The following is a 20895-nucleotide window of genomic DNA, read 5'->3' as shown; positions in this document are numbered from 1 at the left end:
TTCAGCAAGAAAAATCCAATCATGCCCTTTCAGATTTCTTTTACGTGCCCCACTAATGGGAGATGAAGGATTTCACCGCTGAAAGAACTAATAGTACATTCTGCAGCTTAATTCAGTTTTTTCTGTCAGTTTCAGATGAACTCAGCAGCTGTGGCGCTATGAAAAAATGACGTAACAACAATGGAAACCAAAATCACCAACCAACTGAGGGCTGGATTCACAATCACACCAAAATCAGAGGTCAAAAATTGAAGTCACAGGCTGATGAATTTCATCATGGCAACTGATAAAGTGACTCAGTAGTGTGCATGGCCCCCACATGCCTGTATGCACTCCCAACAATGTCTGAGAATGCTCCTGATGAGATGGTGTCCTGGGGGGGACCTCCTCCCAGACCTGGATCAGGGCATCAGTGAGCTCATGGACAGTCTGTTTGCTACTTGGTGACGTCGGATCCACCGATACTTAACATTCTCAGTGGGATTCAGGTCTGAGGAACACGAGGACCAGTCGGTGGTATCAAACAAGCGGAATTGATTCACGATCTTTTATGCTTCCTAACTAGACAGATGGATATCCCTGACGTTGAATTGACTTGATGTTATTCTGTGATGATTCAGTGTTCCCTTCATTTCTTTGTGCAGTGTATTTAGAGCCGCCCGTCAGGCTACGTCTGAGAAATCAGTGATGAAAATGAAACTGTGAGAGTCCCATGTTAACTTCAACCCTACAAGAGAGACACTACCAGCAATGATGTGACCGTGTAGAGTGTGAGGAATTATTACACTGCATGAATCTTCTTGTCAATATTTTTATTGACTAAGTCAAATTGCAAATCCACTGTAAGAGCAAGTCGACAGGTGGTAAGGGGTCTTCAGGCCAGTACCGTATAGAACTCATTACATGCAGGTGAGTGATCAGTCAGGATTTCTCCCCCTTTTTTCTGTGTTCTTATGGGCTCCTTCCTAGTGTTTTACAATAGCTGGGGGTGATGATGGTTATGCAATATGTTTTTTATCTATTTTTTTCTATCTGTGTATGCTGTTATAAATGGTAAGGAATTGCTCTATTGTCTAATTTCAAGTACTAATAAGTTTTCTCTGCTAGCTTTATAATATTCATCTGTGTATTTATTCATTTTGTATGGATCAGTTCAGTTGATTCTTGAATTTTGAAACTTGTACACACATTAGTTTTACAATAGATCTCTGACAAGTGAGGTTTTAAAAAATGGCTTTTCCTTTGGGATCAGCTAAATGAATGTAAGAAATGATGTGTGATTTCCCTGTTCCAAAACAGAACATGTATCTAGCTATCTGCTGAAGCCTTTCTTGCAGAAGTTTTTTTTCTTTCTTGTGAAACATGCACTTGACTTCCCAGAATGTCTCTCCTATTGTCCCGTGGTCTTGCTCTGTGAGGTGCTGCTGTACTGATGATCCGCTGAGATATTAATCCTCCTCACATTCAACTCCGCGGCAAATCCTCTTGCTTTCTGGTAAAAGAAGAGCGAGAGCTCCCGGTCTATTAGGAAGTTGTGGTAGATGGTGGCGAGGCGGGTGCACAGCTGCAGCTGACACCTCTTGTTGCCTAGATCCATGGCTGCAGCGAGAGCCAGGTGGTAGTAGCCTGCAGCGTCAAACGGGTCCTGTGGAGATAACAGCAACATGGATGGTCCCTTAAAAACGTCACATTATTGAGTGCAGAACAAATACAATGCTTCACATGATTAACTACCCATAAAAACAACAACACAGAAGAAATTTCATAAACTAGCCACAGGAACTAATCTCAGGAAGTAAAACAGGAACTTTAAGTCCTTTGTGTTTCGTCTTTGTGTGTGAATGAAGCTGCATACGTGTTGATGCAGCTGTCGGGTTTGTGTCAGATTAACTAACAACGTTCTGCACCTGTCCTGTCCCTGTAAGTTCCTTTACCATCAGACAGTACAAAGCCCAGAGAAGGTCATTTTTAGGGACCATGTCTGAAGAACTAAATGTAGACCATGATTCCGCTAGTGGAAACCAGCGACAGCATCTAATAGAACTCAGAAAAAACATGCTATACATTTACATATACAAAATGTAAAAGTTAAGATGCTCTATTCTCAGGATCTGTAATAAAGTATTATTTACTGATGTTATGATATTTGGGGCTTCATTCTCCAGATTCACATGATTTCAGTGGTTGCAAAAACCATCTGCTGTCTGTCATTTAGTCACCTTCAGGTCGTAGAATATGATGTCCCCCAGTGTCTGGTACACTCTGACATAGTACAGTGTCTCCTCATCAAACAGCAGAGGTGTGGGGCAGAGGGTCAGGGCCTTGAGGTAATAGTGTTCAGCCAGTTCATACTGGTCCAGATAGTGGTACAGAGAGGCCAGGCGGTGGTAAGCCACTCGCTCATTCAGATGCTCGCCTGTATGTGGAACCGAACATGAAGGCAGACACAGTTCCTCAGTTATAGCGTGACGTCAAACTGTTGCAAGTTATATTCTTAAATCATTTTGCATTGCTAGAGCCCTGATCACATTACCGTCAACGGTGTGACACACAGGTAGTGATGACAAAACCAACATGTAAGTCTAAGCAGGTCTTTGTACAGATAAGATCAGAGTAGTATGGATGAGTTTTCAGTAAACATGTAATCTAACTGCGTTATTTGCAGTATTTCGTGAATTAAATTACAAGTGAATGGCAACAATTAAACTATGTCTTGCTTTTAAGGGGTTAGTTTGGATTTTTTGAAGTGGTGTTGTATTTGCTACTTATCAATAAGTGTATTACCTACCTTAGAAGCTAAGCAACATACTGCTGTGGACGGGGGCAGCAGCAAAATTTAAAGTTAGACCTAAAGCCACCTATGTATTCCTCCTCTCTCTCCTCCTCTCTCTCTCCTGACTATACTGCACTTCAAGTAATCCAAACTAACCCTTTAATAAAGGGCAAATACGGCCATAAGTTAGAATCCTAAACTTGTTTAACACTTTGTGCTAAAGGCTCTCTGTACCTAGGCTGATACTGATGTCCAGTGCAGTCTGAGCAAACTCCAAAGCTTCCCCATACAGCTTGAGACTGAGCATCAGTTCAGTCAGTTTATTACACAACCTCAGCCTGGAATGAACACTGCTGCTCTTCACTGCAATGGGCAGAGCACGGTCCTGCAGGGAGGAATTAACAAGGATACAGACGTTTTGTTGTTACATTATTACAGGCTCATGGGATAACTAGGTGTTAAAACTTGTTTTCTTAGCTTGGACCATCATTCACAACAGTAACAATAAAACTTTTATAGTACAAAAACCTAAATCAAGGAGTAAGGACGTACGAAGATACAGTACCAGCCAAAAGTTTGGACACACCTACTTATTTCATGGTTTTTCTTTATTTTTTATAATTTTCTACATTATGGATTCATATTGGAGACATCAGAACTATGAAGGAACACATGGAATTATGTAGTAAACAAAAGGTGTTAAACAAACCAGAATATGTTTTATATTTTAGGTTCTTTTCTCACTCTATAATTCTCTCCATCAGCTTCATGAGGTCACCTGGATGGTTTGAAATGAACACGTGTGCCTTGTCAAGAGTTAAGTTGTGGAGTTTCTGTGTTTGAGACCATCAGTTGTGTTGTACAGAGGCAGCTGGTACACAGGTGTATACAGTGAATAGTTCTATTTGACTGCTGTTCTAATCCAGATTATAGCAAGAAGCACTGAACTAAGTAAAGAGAAGCAACAGTCCTTCATTACTTTAAGACATGAAGGTCAGTTAATCCAGACTAGTTCAGGAAATCTGAATGTTTCCTCAAGTGCACCAAACCCAGAAAGGAAGACCAAGAGTTCCCTGTGCTGCAGAGGAAAAGTTCATCAGACCTCTGAAACCACAAACTAACAGCACCTCAGATTAGAGCCCATAGAAATGCTTCACAGAGTTCAAGTAGCAGACACACCTCAACATCAGCTGTTCAGAGGAGACTGTGTGAACCAGGCCGTCATGATCAGATGAAGAAGAAGAAGAAGAAGAAGAAGAGAATAGTTTGGGCCAAGAAACTCAAAGAATGGACTTTAGAACAGTGGACATCTGTACTTTGGTCTGATGAGTCCAAATTTGAGATTGAGTTTGGTTCCACCCCCCCCCATGTCTCTGTGAGACACAGAAAAGGTGAGCGGATGCTTTCTACATGTGTGGTTCTCACTGTGAAGCATGGAGGAGGAGGTGTGATGGGGTGGGGGGGCTTTGCTGCTGATTTATTTCAGATTAAAGGCACACTGAACCAGCAGGGCTACCACAGCATTCTGCAGACACATGCCGTCCCATCTGGTCTGAGCTTAGTGGGACCATCATTTGTTTCCCAACAGGACAATGAGCCCAAACACTCCTCCAGGCTGTGTGACCAGGAAGGAGAGTGATGGAGGGCTGCGTCACATGACCTAGCCTCCACAACCACCTGACCTAAACCCAGCTGAGATGGTTTGGGAGGAGTTGGACCACTGAGTGAAGGAGAAGCAGCCAACAAGTGCTCAGCACCTCTGGGAACTCTTTGTAGACTGTTGGAAAACCATGCAGGTGACCTCATGAAGCTGACTGAGAGAACGCCAAGAGCGAGCAAAGCTGTCATCAAAGCAGAAGTTAGAGAATCTAAAATATCAAACATGTTCTGGTTGGTTTAACACCTTTTGTTTACTACATAGTGTTCCTTCATAGTTCTGATGTCCTCAACATTAATCTACAATGTAGAAAATAATAAATATAAAAAAAAACCATTGAATGAGAAGGTGTGTCCAAACTTCTGACTGGTACTTTAAATAAACCCACACGAGAAGCAAACGAGATCAATAGAAAAGCTACATGTGTATGGACGTGTGCTGTATTCAGACTGTACCCTGTAGAAGGTGATAGCCTTCTCCTGGTCATGGGCTCTGTTAAAGAAAATGTCTCCTGCAGCTTCAAGAAGCTTCAGGATAAACTTGGTGTCTCCTGTACTCAGGGCAACATCCTGAGCTACCTGACAAGGACATCAACAAAAATACATACATTTATACATACATTCAGCTTTCATTCCAGAACTTTCCACTCTGAGGTCTAGCTTGCCTTTCAAAGGCTCACGCCTGGGTGCACTAAGCTTTAACTGCAACTACATAAGTTACATTTAGTCACCAACTGTACATTTAATCAAGTAGCCTTCTGCACTTCATACAAAATACAAATGTCTTTAATATACGTATATCTCATATTTTTGCGATACACTGAGACGTTACACAGATCACAGTTTGGGGTTCAGACCTGAACATAAAGGTCCACTAGTTCCGTCTGGTCCAGCAGATGGTAGATCTTCCCGGCCTGCAGCCAGCTGTACGCCTCCTTCTCCCTGCAGCCCATGTCGATGAAAATAGCCAGACTGCTCTTGGTGTAGTCGAGAGCCACTCGGTACGCCCTGAGAACATCCAAAGCCTTCACCTCTGTTGCTCCAAACTTTAAACTCAACTTCAGCTCATCATCAACACCTTCAAACTAACAGCTGAAGTGATTTCATTTTCATGGTTGTGTTTTCATTTCTCTATTAATAGCAAGTTAAAAGCCCACTTTAATGCCTCCACCTGTGTAAACTCTGCTCTAATATGATTATACAGTAACACAGCTTTTGCTGGGTTTTTTTTGTTTTGTTAAAAAAGTCACCTTTGAAAGGGGCAAATAAGAATTAATGTTACATCAGACCTATTCCAGCTCCACACACTCTCTCACACACACCTTTCTGTGCCCAGAGTGAGGTAGAGCCGGCTCATGGCTTCCATTGCGTCCCCCTCCTGCCCTCTGTGTCCTGTGCGTCTCAGCAGCTGGACCAGGTGCTGGCTGTAGACCATACACTGGGCCTGATCAGGACTCTCACTCTCATACAGATGGTATAGGTGTCTGGTTGCTGTGAGCTGGCCTGGCAATGAGTGATAGTCCAGTTCAGTCAAACTGATAGTTTGCATTGTTTGGGTTGTATGAAGCACGTAGTCAGTGTATTACCTACAGTAGACAGTGGATGGTATGTCTCCAGTTTGGAGACGGCTTTCGAGGGAAAGCAGTGAAAATATTCTAAATATTATGGGGATTTAAACTGTTGATTGATTTCTTTAGGTTTGGCTACAATACATTTGTTCTGCTGCCCCTGTCCACAGTACTAAATTGCTTAGCGTCAGTGCTGGGACTAGATGGTGGTCAGCATCTGTAGGTAATACACTGACTATGGATAAGTATACAACCCCACTTCAAAAAATCTGAACCTTCCCTTTAACTGAAAACAGCAAACGTAAAAATACGACCTTAGCACACAGATGTAAGCGTGTGATTTAGATACTTACAGTCTAACAGGTTGGAACTTATAGCTAAGAGCAGAGCCCATTCATAGCATCCTTTCCCATAGTCCAGCTGGTGCTGCTTCACATAGAGCTGTCCCAGCTCCAGCAACACTGTGATGAAGTTCCCCTCGTGACCTTCTTCACCGAGGCCAGAGAAGAGCTGGACAGCCTCAGTCAGGTGTTTCTGTGCTAGTCCTGTAGCTCCAGACTTCAGACACAACAGACCTTCATGAGGATGAAGAAGTAAAGAGTCATCTCTCAGAACTAAGGTCCATGAGAAGAATCATCTGCTAGAGAATAGCTTCATCTTACGTTTTTTTAAAAATGGATCCTATTGTTACATATTTTGGATATACAATAAACTAGTAGGTGCAAACAGCTTTGGAACTGATCCAGTGGTTGCTTAAGCTGACAGCTGCAAACAGGCTGCAATGAAACCCTTTGAGGCAAATATCCCCAAAGTAGGTCCACTAAAAGAGCTTGTTTGATCCACTGACAGGCTCAGAGTGTTATTCTAAGTGTGTGACAGCATTATGGAAAGGATCCCTTCAGAGAGAGACCTGGAAGATCCTTTTGGTTTAACCACAAACAGCCGTTATATCGCTTTCTGCACAGCACCCAGTAACAGTAATTTTACCCTGCAGAACCTGGGAGCTGCTGGTCTACTGTTGCCTGTAGTGGATGTACTCTGATCAAGGACAGTTGCCCCAAAGGTCACTAGCCCTTGCAGCCCAACTCGGTCAATTCCAAAACTTTTCGTACCTACCAGTCACTTCGAACCCAAAATATGTAAACATACTGAACTATTGACTACCTTACCTTGGTTAGCCTGAGCCACAGCCAAGTTTGGCATGTCCTCATACTCTTGGCAGATGTCTACAGCAGCCTGGTAGCTTTCTGCTGCCCCCCGGGGGTCACCAGTGCATCGAAGTGCCACCCCACGCATGTTGAGGATCACACCTGTGTTCAATTAAAACACATTTATACTTATGAAATAGCCTGGTGTTGAAACATATTGTTTTTCATTCAATCATACGTTTACATCTTTAGAACCAGTAAATAGCAACACAAAAGTCGAAATTAGTCGAAATAATCCCAGAGGCACAGATCTTTACGCCTTGGTTGAATATTTAACTAGAAACTAATGTAATAATTGATATTTTGTTCAATGTCACTTCCAAATTAGAAGTTTGGATTATCTGATTAATGGTTTCTTAAAAGCTGCCTGATTACTCCTCTAGTTATCTTGTAAACCTATTTCCACCTTTTCCAGGATCCCAGGAACGTTTTTAGAGACTCAGGAACCTTACCTCGGCAACCAGAGTCCAAATTTGGTCTTCCTGCCACAGTTGCTGGAACGTAAAAGACTCCCTGCTCCGGGGCTAGTACTCAAATAGTATCAAGCTTAGGACGGGTTTAGTTTGCCTGCTAGTCAGCTCACTACTTTTCAGTGCTATTTTCCACCTCTTTTCCACTGAAATTCTCTTTTAGAGTGCAACAGTAAATACAAAGAACAGCCCATGACTGTGCTATGTCATTATGTGTGAAAATAATTTTGCCTAATCATAACATTCCTTGTGTAATTCAGACTTGTCTAGCTTCTGAGTTAACTTCCTGAGGTTCCTTAGTTCCTGGAAATATTTGCTGGCTTGTTTTTTTGCATGCAAAGAAAGTCACAGACCTTCTTGAGGGGTGGTGCAATGCTCTGGCATGGAAGCTAGGACCGAGTCCAGGATATCCAAAGCAACATTTGGCTGATTGTTGCCAATGTGAAGCCACGCCAGCCAGATTAGGGCACTGTTTCTTTCTGGGAGAGGAATGGGGAGGCGCTGGGAAGTCGGACTGTTGTTGATGAGAGCATGCATGTGGCAGATAGCATGTCCAAGCATTCTGTTCTTGTAAAAGAGTTGGCAGAGACAAACTGTGAGCTGATGGCTCAGAACATGGTACTGGTCACTTCCTCCTCCTTGGACTTTGGTAGAAGAGAGGGCTTGGTGTAAATATGGAGCAACTTGAGGTGAAATGGAGGGTACCTGTTCTGTGATGCCATACAGTCTGTTGACATTGTCCAAAGCTAGAAGCATGCTGCTAAGGCAGTCAGTCAGTGTTGCAGAGGGATGCAGAGAAGCTCTCCTGGCTGAACTGACACTGAGGTGGAGAAGTCGGAGTTCGTTGTAGAGCCTTCCCAGGCTCAGGTATCCATGACTGGGAGAGATACTCCATGTTGTTTGAGCCTCAGCACAAAGAACAAGCAGTCTCTCAAGATAAGGAACAACTTGAACCCCCTCAGCACGTGTCCAGTGGTGCCTTGCCAAAAGCTGACATGCCAGAGCCTCTGCCATTTTGTTGTGAGAGAGAATAGCCTTCTTGAGGATGTACTTAAGAGCAGTGTTATCCTCTAAGTTTTCCAGGCAGTCTGGGACTCCGAGTAGCAAAGCAACAAGTCGCTCTGTCAGAGCAAAGAAACTCTCTGTATTTTTCTGCAAAAGATATATGGCAGCCAGGTTGGAGTAGATGCTGGACAAAAGCCTGAGGTCTGTGAAGCCTTCTCGCACGTTCAGAGCTTCCTCAAAGTAAACCCGGGCCTGACTGAACTTTGACCTCCCAACACAGAGCTTTCCCAACAGGAAGCATAAACGGGTCTGTGGCCATAAGAGTCGCTTCTTCCTGGCGGCTTCCCTAGCAACACCCAGGAAGGCAATCAGCTCGTCCTCGTCAGAGTGACCAGTGAAAGTGGAGGAGGCGAGTTCAGAACTCAGCATGTACAGGGCGCCAAATTCCACTTTGTAGTCTTGTCCCTCCAAAAAAGAGAAGAGGGGAATGAAGCTGTCACTGTTGTGGTTTCCTTCAACAACTGGGTGAACCCCGAAACAGGGAGCGCTTGGTTTTTTTGCCTCAGTAGCCAGGGCAGAGGGCTCTACGGTCCCATTCATGGTCATAGTGGAGTCTGGCAAACAGACTTTTTCTTGATTTAGGATTCTCTTAATATTTGTCTTCAGGTCAGTCAGTTGAGTATCAGCTTTGCTTGAAGAAATAACTGCAAAAGAGTAATGGGAGGAAACAATTATGTTGAAATGCAGAAGAGAAAGGAAACTTAAAACACTTCAAAGACTAAATATAAACCATATTCAGGGGACACTTGCTGCAGTGCTCCAGACTAACTTTTCCACTGGTGCTCTTAACTATCTATCAGTGATCTGAATAGTCATCTTCATTTTTATACCCTAGTTTTACTTTGACGTGAGATTGACAGTGACTCTACACATGATATTTGCAAAATATTTTAATCTGAATATAAAGTGTGGTTCAAAGTGATTGTGGCTCAGTCGCTCTCCCTGCTGCACACCACATCCTCTGTGGTGTCTGAGTCAGAACCTCTCGGTGATTCTCTCTCCCCAGCAGCCTCCTCTCCTCTCTCCCTCTCTCTCTTTTATCAGCTACTGACCACTTCATTTCTGGAACCCAGTAACAGCTAAATGGATTGCTTTGTAAAGTTATACACTGCTATATGCATGTGCACTGCGACATACATGCGCACTAAGTGACTTATGCTCAGTGCAGTCTGGAGGCCTGGGTTGCAATACTTACGTGATGTTTTCTTGTCAGAGTCTTGGTAACTGATCACATCTGAGATGGAACAACAAAAAATGTGAGAAAGTGAATTAGAAAAGAGCCTAAAACTTTGACAACTGGTAATTAAAGCTCATGAATAAATCAAGAAGCAATTCAGTTCAAACCCGGGTTGGGTACTGAACTTGGTAGTTTTAAGGGAATTGCTGGTAACCATTACCGGTTGTTTAAAATGCTCTAAAAAGTAACAATCTTGAAATTGAGATGTTTGGAAATTCCATTTTGAAACAACAAAAAATGTACTGCTATGTAGCAGTACCAAATTCCAAGTACAGGTGAATGGTTCCCAACCCTAGTTCAGACTGAAAATCATTTTTAAAAACATCTTGACTTCATAAATCCAGCCTCCTCCATGAATCAAAGGCGTTAACTGCACTTGATGTCAGCAAATGCAATTTGAGTAAGATTGCATTCAGACTGAAAGTAGCTCTGCATTCGACAAAAGGCAAGGGAATGCATTGTTGGGGGTGTGTCGCTCCCCCACAATGGCAGGTGAGAAGATCCAAAAAGTCTAGTTTGAGTTTAGACATCTGTGAGCAGAACCGCAGCATCACTGTAGAGCTCTCCTGGTAATCTACCTGGAGAGGGAGCCTGCAGATGTTTGAGGAAGCAGTGCAGTGCTTTGCCAGATGTCGCTGCACTGTGTTAACACAGGTTCAGGTTTTTGCATTGAGCCAATACCTCACTGAAATGCAATGAGACATGCAATGAGGCAAGCTCGGCTGACATTTTGTTGTACATAGTAGTAGTAGTACGTCCCAATTGTATGCGTGCTGCATGCAGCAGTCTGTACTTTGTAAGGACAGCTGTAAAAAGGAAAAGTTCTCTAATGCAGCAGTTGTTACTGTAAAGCAACACCTTGTTGGGAGCAGGTGACTAACAACAGCCAAGCAGCGTTTGTTCCTAAAAGTGGCCCAACGATAACCACACTAGAAAGCAGTGTGGCTGTGAGCCCTGCTGCAGCCTCTCTGTCTCACCCAGTTTGTAGTTATGACCAGTATCATTTTGAGATTTCTTCTTCAATAAGGCAGTTGTTTCCTCTATGACTTGGTCCTCATGCAGAATGAAAAATGATCCTTCTTCTCCATCAAGAAAAATATCTGCAGACCTGGAAGGGTGACAGGGAATAGAATGAGATCCAATATTTCCACATCAACACTCATTTCATGATGTAACGTTGGTGACACACTAACTCAGAGGTGTCAGTGGACGGTTTCACCAGGCTGGTCTTAACCAGGCCCACTTCTCGTGTCGCCTCCTTCCTCCCCGTGAACCAATCAAAACAAGACACCAGCAGTCCCATGATGATGATGCGATCACCGGGTGCCACACTCAGCTCATCTGGGCCCTCGGCATCATACTCCACGGTGGCCAGACAGGTTCCCCTGGCTAAACAGAAGGGGGGACCAAATGAGAACAGATATCACATTATTCTATTCTAGGAGACATAGTGACCATCAAATATTGTTATATTTCCTTCTTACCTTTGGTTTTATTAATTAGGGCCTGGTTATTCCTTTTAAGACACGTAATTACAAACATTTTTTACAGATCTCTCTTTTACTTTTCTATTTTCTCTTCTCATGTTGGGTGACATTTTCTTTTCTCCATTTTAGCTCCACATTGCAGCTGTTTTCAAATTATGTATGTACTGTGTACTATTAGTGCGCACATGTTAATGGGAAGTGAATATACCAGCACAGCTGCAACAAATTACACATGCACATCGTTGGGAAATGGGAACACATACATATTTCTATGTATATATGTAAACATATAATAGATAACATATAGAATTCAAATCATCAAAGTGATACAATGAGCAGGACATGTCAGCTGAAGTGGAGATAGTGACAGAATGAATGCCAGCTCAAGTACATGAACTTGGAAAGTAACCCTAAACCCTAAAAAAGTAACTCTAAACGCTTAAAAAACCCTGAAGAATACTAGCCAAATTCTAACCCCCCATGCACACGGTGTCCCCAGTCTCCTAGGTCGCCCAAGCTCTGCATTTGACCCATTCATCCACCAAGACCTCACCGACACTTGTGATGGATTTTTACACCACATTCCCTGATTTCCTGAAGTCTGTCTACCAGATGGCCCTGAAGTCAAGCTTCTTCATGCTCAGTGATTGAAAACCAACCACACAGTTATTCATGGCGCAGTAAAGTAGTTAGTTAGCGTATCTTACATAGTTTTGTTTGGAAAAAAATAAACCAAACAGAGTATTTCAGGAGGTGCTAACAATCTTTCAGACAGTCTCCTGTTGAGTGCATAGACTGTGTGGTTGTGAGCTACATGTGTGAAAGGCAGACTCAGACCTGATTCTCTGCAGCTTTTATGAGAAAATGGCTTTGGGAAATATAATTCTTAACTCACTTACAACATATGACACGGACACATGGAACTAATTTTGATCCAAACGTGCTAAAATATTTAAAGATAACAAAGTTGTCTGATCAAAAAGTGGGGGTGCAGCTGCTCCACCTGCTCCATTGCTCAGGCGCCTATGCTCAGTCATAAACGTTCATAGGAAACACCATTAGTGGGTCCAAGAAATTTCCAGTATATAACACTGCACATACCAAACTGCAGAGGGAAGTCGCAGGCAGCTTTCCCATCACCAGCTAAAATGCTCTCTGCACTGGATTTGAGAAACCACCTGTGGAGAGATGTGATCATGTGACCACAGAGCATAACACCTCATATCTCCTACTGTGTAGTCACAGAACAGCAAGAGCAGTGCAGAACACCTGGATGAGACTGTGGTCCATACAGCGCCGTGTGTGGATGGACTTACTGATGAAAAGGGGCGACCGGTTCGAGAGCAGGTTTGGGTGCAGTGCCTCGGGCTCCATCAGCCAGGCAGAGGACGGTCCACCCTGAGCCCAGGAAGGGAGGCTCAAACTGGGCTATGTCTCCCTGCTCCAGGTACAGGTCACCTCCAGAGGTGGAGCTGTCAAACATCTGGTTGGTGCTACAACTAGCAAATAACGAACCTGAGAATACACAGAGAGAGCCAGAGTGTGTGCAGGTGTAATCATTTGGTTTGGAATTTCGTTATTATTTTAACTATTGTCTAAAGTGTCTAAAGCATTTTTGCAAATTGACTGCTAAATATTGTGCAACTGGCTGCTGTGCTATTGTGAGTGATTGATTTGATGTCATATCCTGTCTTTTAACCCTGGAGTCTGAAATTAAGTGTGAATTGAATTGAATATGTTGCAGGGGGAGCTCTATGTCATATATCTTGTTTAATTTTTAACATAAAAAAGCAAATATAATGCTGATAAAGTTGGGACTTATTTTTTAGTTGTGTATTAATTACTAAATAACTGTGAGGTACTTATTGGTGCAATAGGGACACTGATTATACTGTAGGACAGTCAGTGTGGCATGTAGTTTTATAATTGGGGTTCGGGAACAAAGACCACGCCTCGATCACATCAGCGCAAAAAGTATTTCAGCTCATCTCATCTGTTCTTTTCCCCTTTTCACTCGTTTGGGCTGGTGTCAATCACTTTGGAGCCGACCAGATGTGTAGATACAAAATGGACCCACCACAGGATTTCATAAAAGTAGATATTTTGTTTTAGCATCAAGTCCAAAACAAAGGAGTGCAGTGAGGTGCAACAGGAAGTGTTACACCTCACTGCACTCCTTTGCACCTCTGCACCTCTCGCTTGTGCAAGCTCATCTTTGAACAGAGGCCGGGCTCACCATGTACCTAACAGGGGTCACCAACCCAACCAGGTGTACCATGTGACTGAACTTCCATACTTGATGAAGTGATGACACCTTAGACAGCTACATCTGTTGATGAAGGCTGTGAAATGCAGTTGAATGCTTGGGGAAAGGCTAGTGAACGGACCACTGAGATCATTGAGCCAAATCCTAAATAATGTTTTCCATCTCCTGCAAAAGACTGAGTTTTATCACGTACCTTCCTGCATGAGGATGCCTTTGTAGATGAGGTTAAGAGTGTCTTCCTGAATGGAAACCTCAATAGCAATGTCCTCCTCCAAAGAATTGAGCCAAAGCGTGTCTGACTGGTCTAACAACAGATTCTCCATACACTGACCCAGGAAACCTGGCGGAGAGGAGGTGAAGACAAAGGTGATGTCATGAATGAATCCACTCATATTGTAAACTGGATCTACTGGCATCATTCCACTAGCAACAGTGATCTGTTCAGTGCATCAAAGCTCAGAAAACAAAGCCTTGGAAAGGCAACTACAATGATGAAGTTTTAGGGACAATTCCAGTATTCTTACATGTGGGCCATTTATATATTGTAATAATCGAAATGATTAGTAGGTACAAAATATTTTGAGTTTGAGTTGATCCAGTCTATCACCTCAGCCAGCAGGCGCAAAACGTGCTGCAGTGGCTGTAATGTAATCCTCTGGGCAGCGTTACATGATCAAAGTAGAGACATGAAGTGTCTGAGTGTCTGACAACAGTACAGAAAGGATCCCTACAGAGATAGACCTGGAAGATCCTTTTTGTTTAAGCACAAACAGCTGTTATACTGCTCTCTGCAAACATACCAGACTTAATTGTCCTGTAATGGTCCACTTAATGCTGATGATGCAGGAGGACAATTGCAAAAACTGTCCAATTAAGTTACCTGTCAGTCCATGTGACATCATGTTTACAGCTTTCAGTTCACTACCTAAATTACTGGTAGTGCATTACGTTTTTGAATTGGTCCAGTAAATTGCTTCAACTGGCAGCCATGGAACAGGCTGTAAGAACACAGTTTTGCTTTTCTATCACTGCCTCACTGTTATCATTCAAAATTTGTGTTTTAGTGAATGGAGTCTGGTGTGTGTGCAGAGAGCTATATAACGGCTGTTTGTGGTTAAACCAAAAGGATCTTCCAGGTCTCTCTCTGTAGGGATCCTTTCCATGATGCTGTCACACACTTAGAATAACACTCTGAGCCTGTCAGTGGATCAAACAAGCACTTTTAGTGGACCTACTGTGATAAGGTGCAGTTGTCCCAAAGGATCACGTTGCAGCCTGTTTGGCAGCTGCTGGCTGTGGTGATCTACTGGATCAATTCCAACACATTTTGTAGGCTTCCTATTGGTCAATTGGACACCAAAATATATACAAATAGGGCCCACATTTACAGATACCAGAATTCTCCTTTAACTTTAAAGGTTATAAAAAGTCATCACATAGAGCTTTGGAATCATTCTCACCTATGTGATTAGCTTTTACACTTTTGCCTGATTGTAAATACTTCTGGTTAAATCACACGATTACTGAAAACCACCTCGTTGCATTCCAAACACACCTATAACATACCTATTGTGTAATATGTGGTGAACTTCCATATTTCCTCAAATGTTTTGAATGTCACAAAAATAACTTTTTCTTCACTGTTGATGGAGATGAGATGAGTGGACAACTCCTGCAGGCAAAGAAAAGGAAAGGTTTATACTGACTTCATGTGTGCAGTGTTTGTTTAGTTTTTATTCTTTCAATTTGTGCAATAGGTTCATATTTCTGTTATATCTAAGTTGTTCTTTAGTTGATGAACCGACACTGTCTGTGACTGAACAGTTATCTCCTGACATAAGTGTATCACACATGGAGGGAGTGCATTTAGTCATGGCAGGGGGTGAGGCGGAGGATGGGGGAGGCCAAAATTTGACCAACCATCACTGGGAATACAGCGTTATGTTCATAACAGCACTTCTATGAACTAACGCAGTAAAAGTAGGTGACGCAAGCACGTCAAGGTTTCCGACAGTGATACAGCTGCTCTACGCTTCGCCATACTTAAGCAGACAAATGGAATATTAGTTTGGAGCATGCTGTGACAGAGGGGAAGAGCTTTCTCTGGTCATGTACATGCTTTTTGTCCTGATACTTACATGGGTATCCACGGTGACATGAATCAACCACAACCACTTTTCTCTATGAAGAATGAAACCACCATCTTGCTATTTTCACCACAAAACTTCACTGCGATCAAACCAGCAGACAGACATTCGGATTCATTTATAGTTTTACGGAGGAAGTGGGCTTTTCTCCAGCTCACCGTGAACACAGCGTTGACCTTGACGCTGTCAGCTTGCAGAATGCGCAGTTTCCCTCGTAACATTTCCTGTGATTCCTCGTCTGCAGGAAGACGCTCGGGACCCCTGACCACATCCAGCAGCATGGGCAGTGCTGAACAAAGAACACATCACGTTTATTCCTACAACATAAAATGTCCCTCACCACAGGTCAGTCACACTTCTTCAGTGGTCACATTCAAGGGGTTTGATCAAAAATAACCAAATAGTTTTTGCAGTTGTGAGTGTTTTTGATGTCGATAATGATGATGCTGTACATTACAGTGGGCCTCTAGCATAAACTTTTTCAAGGTACACCACAAGTACGAAACTCTGTTCCGCTTTGCATTGCATGAGAAAGACCACATAGTGTGTAATGGTGTCTGTGTAACTGAACAAAATCACATCCTGAATGCCTTTTAAAGATTCAGGTTTTGTAATTTTACCCAAGATTCCTTCAGCTCGCTTGATGTGTAACAACCTGTGAATTCCACTTTCACTCTATTAGTGTGTTCCACCTCAGGAGCTGTGGGGAATTTATGGTCTATTCTACAGCCAGGAACAAGACCTCAAATAAGTTTATTAGTCTAGTTTAAGTTTACTGACATTTTCCACCTCAGTAAACTTGCAGCAAAACACAAACAGAAAAAAGGCCAACTGCATTAGCCAGCTACATCTACACCAATAGAGTCATTTAGTATTTTCCTCACCTGCCTGTTGATGTTTAAAAAAGAAGGAGCTGAGAAGGTTCAGCTGCTGTGGTAAAAACACTTCCCTCTTGTAATAAAATAAGATCCACAGTCCAGTGTTACAATAAAGGTAGCCTTCATATAAGGTGATTTAAAGAAAAGGAAGCTCAGGTTCAAATCATATTCATGAATATGGTTGGAGCTATAAGTTTCAGGGCTAAAAGCACAAAACAACCAAACATTCAGTAGGATGGTGACAGAATATCACAAATATGCACATGCACCAGATTTCAACAGCAACGACTTCCATTATTGGTATTTGCAGTGGTGGAAGAAGAATTGAGAAGCTTTACTTAAGTAAAACCTCTACTGCCACACAGGCAAAATACGCTGTTACGAGTAATAGTTAAAATGCTAGTAGTAAAAGTATCTGTGTCTGGAAATCTAGAAATGTACTTTTTAAAAGTAAAAAAGAAAAAGTAAAGAGAGGCTGGAAACATGAAATTTATTTACATGAAAAATTATATTATATTATATTATATTATATTATATTATATTATATTATATTATATTATATTATATTATATTATATTGTATATATGTGATGAATGATTAGAAAGGATGTTCAGGTTATACATACAACACACAACAATAAGGACCTGAAAAGACACTGAGCTACCTCCGCTAAAGCCGCTGAGTGATGCTTGAGTGAGTGACGACACTGCGACTGACTCACAGATTAATCAGTGACTCCAGAGGAACTCACAGGTTCAAGGTATAATCCCTTTAAACTTCTCACATGACTTTCCACTGAGGTCACTCACTTCACTTTTACAGCTCCAGTGTTTGAAAGTATTTCCTCGCCCAGGTAGACTGTACTACTTCAAGCCATGTTCCCCCTCGCAGAACGCATTTGTGAATCTAATGATTACAATGAAACCCAGTTGGATAATTAACCTTCCCTTGACTGTAAACTGCCAATTCTGTATGTAATGTAACTGCAAATTGCCCCATGATGAAGCTCTGGGTGAAAGAAAACAAAGACCTGTCTCTTTTCTTTGCTAAATGACAATTTGAACATCGTTGGCCTTCTACTGGTGAAGTGATGTGAAGTGTACTGAAGCATCACGGATTGTAGGGCTTTGAGCTAAATGCTAACAGCAGCATGCTAACATGCTCACAATGCCAGTGCTAGCCTACTGATGTTCAGGGTGTGAGGCATGGACTGTGGAAAAGAAGTGGATGTGTTATTTCTGAAGGCCAGCAGGACTCCGACTCTCCAAACAGAAGTCTAGTTCTGACTTGATTTATCAGCTCAGTGAACATTTTCCTGATGAGTTTCTGGTCTCAGTCTCTAGTTTCAAGTCATCTTCAACACAGCAGGATGTTCATTTAGTAAATTATGGTCCCATTAAAGGAAAATAGACGAGGAAAAGGGGGGGGCTAACCAATCATGCCAAAATCTAACCAATCAGAAGCAGGTCTTCGCAGAATGCAGGTGGACAAAAAAATTGAGTGTCACTTCTGGCGCCAAATACCCATGGTGCCGATGGCCAAAATGTCAAAACAAAAGCAATTGGGAACTTTAGTTTAGTCTTTGGTTTGATGTTTCCCATCTTAGATTATCATGTTAGCACGGTCTCAGTGTGGAGCAAACAGGGGAACCAACAAAGCAGCTCTTTGCTCGTCTAAAAAGCTCGACAGATGCACCTGTCATGTTACCTGTTGGAAAGTTTTCCTCACATGTTGACAGAGTTCCCTTCAGACTTGCATCCCTGGAGAAACCACGCACTGGGAAAAAAATATGGACAAGCAGCACTCAAGTCACACATGTAACCATGCTCCACAAGTATTTTGTACATTTTACATTGCAGCGTCTTACTTTTATTTCAACCACAATACCGACTCACACAGGTGATGTGTTCTTCTAATGGAAAATGACAGAACAACTCAAGTCCCCAAACAGAACCACCTGTCCCCCCTTTTTCTCAGTACAGCATCCATTTCTTTCCAATACAGGACAGCAACAGAAAGCCATGGTATACTACTAGGTCTCACTCATCTCAGGACAGAAATAGCTGCAATGCCCTCTTAACACTGCATTACGTAATGTGTTAGAGAGAGAAAGAGCTCTGGGGGAACTCTGGTTCTGTTGGCCTGAGGTTGTAGGGTCATGTGCCACACACACTGACCAATGGTGGCTGGAAAGCTGGGTCCGGGGGTGCGTTTAGCACATATGTGTGAAACTAAAGGTTTCTGGGAAAGTGAGTTCAGAGAGGGAGCCCTTCGTTCAAAAGACAGAGTAGTCCTCAACATTTCCGGTGGGCCCAACGACACATTTACATTTTGATTCCAGACATTCTATTAAATGCTGAATGTATATTTTGTTGGGGCATTTTGAGAGATTAAAGGTGATTTTTAAAGCTCAAAAACAATGTGTATATCGTTAGTTAATTACTATTATTTTGAATGGTCTATGGCAGCGGTTAGGCTGCGTTCAAAATGTGAAGATATTCCATTAATCTTTGCTCTTTGTAACTAACCCCATAATGGGGCTGGTTGGCACACATGCACAACATGAGTTAAGAATCACCTCATTTTAGGAAACATCTGTGTACTTTAAAACAGGCTTATTTATGGGTGGGACTTTAACCCTTCATTTGCTGCTAGTTAGAATATTGTAACATAAATGATGCCAGAGGAATACAGATGAGAGTGAAGAGTGTGCCAACTAACCACTCCACTGCAGCATACAGTGCTTTCAACCTGAAAACCATTGTTACATAGCACATGTGTTTGAGGAGTCTGTTTATCATCTGCTGAAGCAGGAAAGTCTCTCTGAGTTCACCTGAAATCTCAGTTTAACACCTAAACATACCAGCAGGACTCATGACATCACAACTGGTCTGGAGCCAGACGTGTGGCCCAGCATGGAAGTTACACAAATGTGAACACAACAGGAGATGACTTGTGTCTGTTAAAGTTCTCAAACAAATAATATCTGAATATTCACAGATTCTGGAGTCAATGTGTTTTTCTGGATTTCTCAGTTTATCCTAGCGGACCTTTCAGGGGTTAAAGGAGACTCCTTTAAGGAGTAAGCTACCTGTTATGTTATTTTATACTTTTTAAGCATCTGGATGGGATCAAGGAGATAATGTGTTATCTCACCCAAACTGACCGCAGATTGATTGTCTGCCATTCATATACTGATTGATCATCTCAGCACTAAGAAAACGGCTTAAACAAAATGGGATCAAACAGAGAAGGGCTCTTTCTTTACAACAGAGCCCCTAAAGCCCCCACATGATAGTTTTTACCATGTCTATAATAATAATAACTTGTTTCAGCCAAAGAACTTGTTTGTATAATTATATAAATATAGATTGTAGATTAGATGTCTAAATACAATAATCCAGCTCCCCTCAGTATCAGAGCAGTAATCTGAGTACAGATACCCGGTCTGCTGTGTCGGTTCGCCCTCTCCGCCGCCTCCCGCTGCTGCTGGCCGTCTGCAGACACCTTCCTCCGGTGCGCACGGCTGCCGGTGTCTCGGTCCGACCTGGCTGACATGTCCAACGCATCCAAACAGCCTCCCGCTCCCCGGTGATCGGTCTACACCTCACCTCACCTCACCTCACCTCACCGCCGCCCCCACCCCCTCTGGAGTGGGAGCTCTGCTGTTCTCTTCAAAATAAAGGTCTCATTATGTATGGAGCTGATTCTTTACGAGATCATTAGAATTTAAGGTTGGAATTCATAATCAGGTAATGTGGTTAGAATCATATTTATGGTAGGACTGCATTAACGTGAATGAATAAAGCACATTCAACACATTATGAACTGAAACGTGAATAATAATAATAATCTAATAGAAGAAATATTACTGAACAGTTAAACGAATGAAACAGAAAATAGAAAAATAATGCCTTGTGTAATTATGTACAAATACAACTTGCATGAATTTTGTTATTCGTTATTACATATTTTGTATTTATTAATTCATTTCTATGATCACTCGTTATTTTATTGGTTTGCTTTATTCTGTTGAGCTGAATAACTTTTATTTACTTGCCTAAATCGTGTTATTCGTGGGGACTGGCTCTTATATTCTTATATTACTATTTGTTGTTGCTGATTCATTGTCACGCATTT

At 42.2% G+C, this 20895-nt stretch overlaps 1 protein-coding gene across 1 annotated transcript; it reads right to left on the bottom strand.

Moving 5' to 3' along the window:
- Window positions 1-1293: 1293 nt before the first annotated feature.
- LOC139222535 (SH3 domain and tetratricopeptide repeat-containing protein 1) lies at window positions 1294-20313 on the bottom strand. Its single transcript, XM_070854321.1, has 19 exons — window positions 20199-20313; window positions 18463-18531; window positions 16036-16166; window positions 15297-15402; window positions 13924-14070; window positions 12781-12979; window positions 12566-12642; window positions 11171-11366; window positions 10955-11085; window positions 9936-9974; window positions 8029-9384; window positions 7167-7307; window positions 6351-6572; window positions 5752-5932; window positions 5287-5437; window positions 4886-5008; window positions 3008-3158; window positions 2220-2416; window positions 1294-1645 (listed from the first exon to the last, which is right to left on the bottom strand). Exons 1-19 carry the CDS (start codon window positions 20311-20313, stop codon window positions 1391-1393), a joined length of 3987 nt encoding a protein of 1328 aa, XP_070710422.1. The 3' UTR covers window positions 1294-1390.
- Between the last annotated feature and the right edge of the window lie 582 nt (window positions 20314-20895).

Source organism: Pempheris klunzingeri, chromosome 23, assembly GCF_042242105.1.
Source record: "Pempheris klunzingeri isolate RE-2024b chromosome 23, fPemKlu1.hap1, whole genome shotgun sequence".
NCBI classification, from domain to species: domain Eukaryota; kingdom Metazoa; phylum Chordata; class Actinopteri; order Acropomatiformes; family Pempheridae; genus Pempheris; species Pempheris klunzingeri.
Note: the sequence above shows the minus strand (reverse complement) of the source record. Positions and strands in the feature narration are given on the sequence as shown.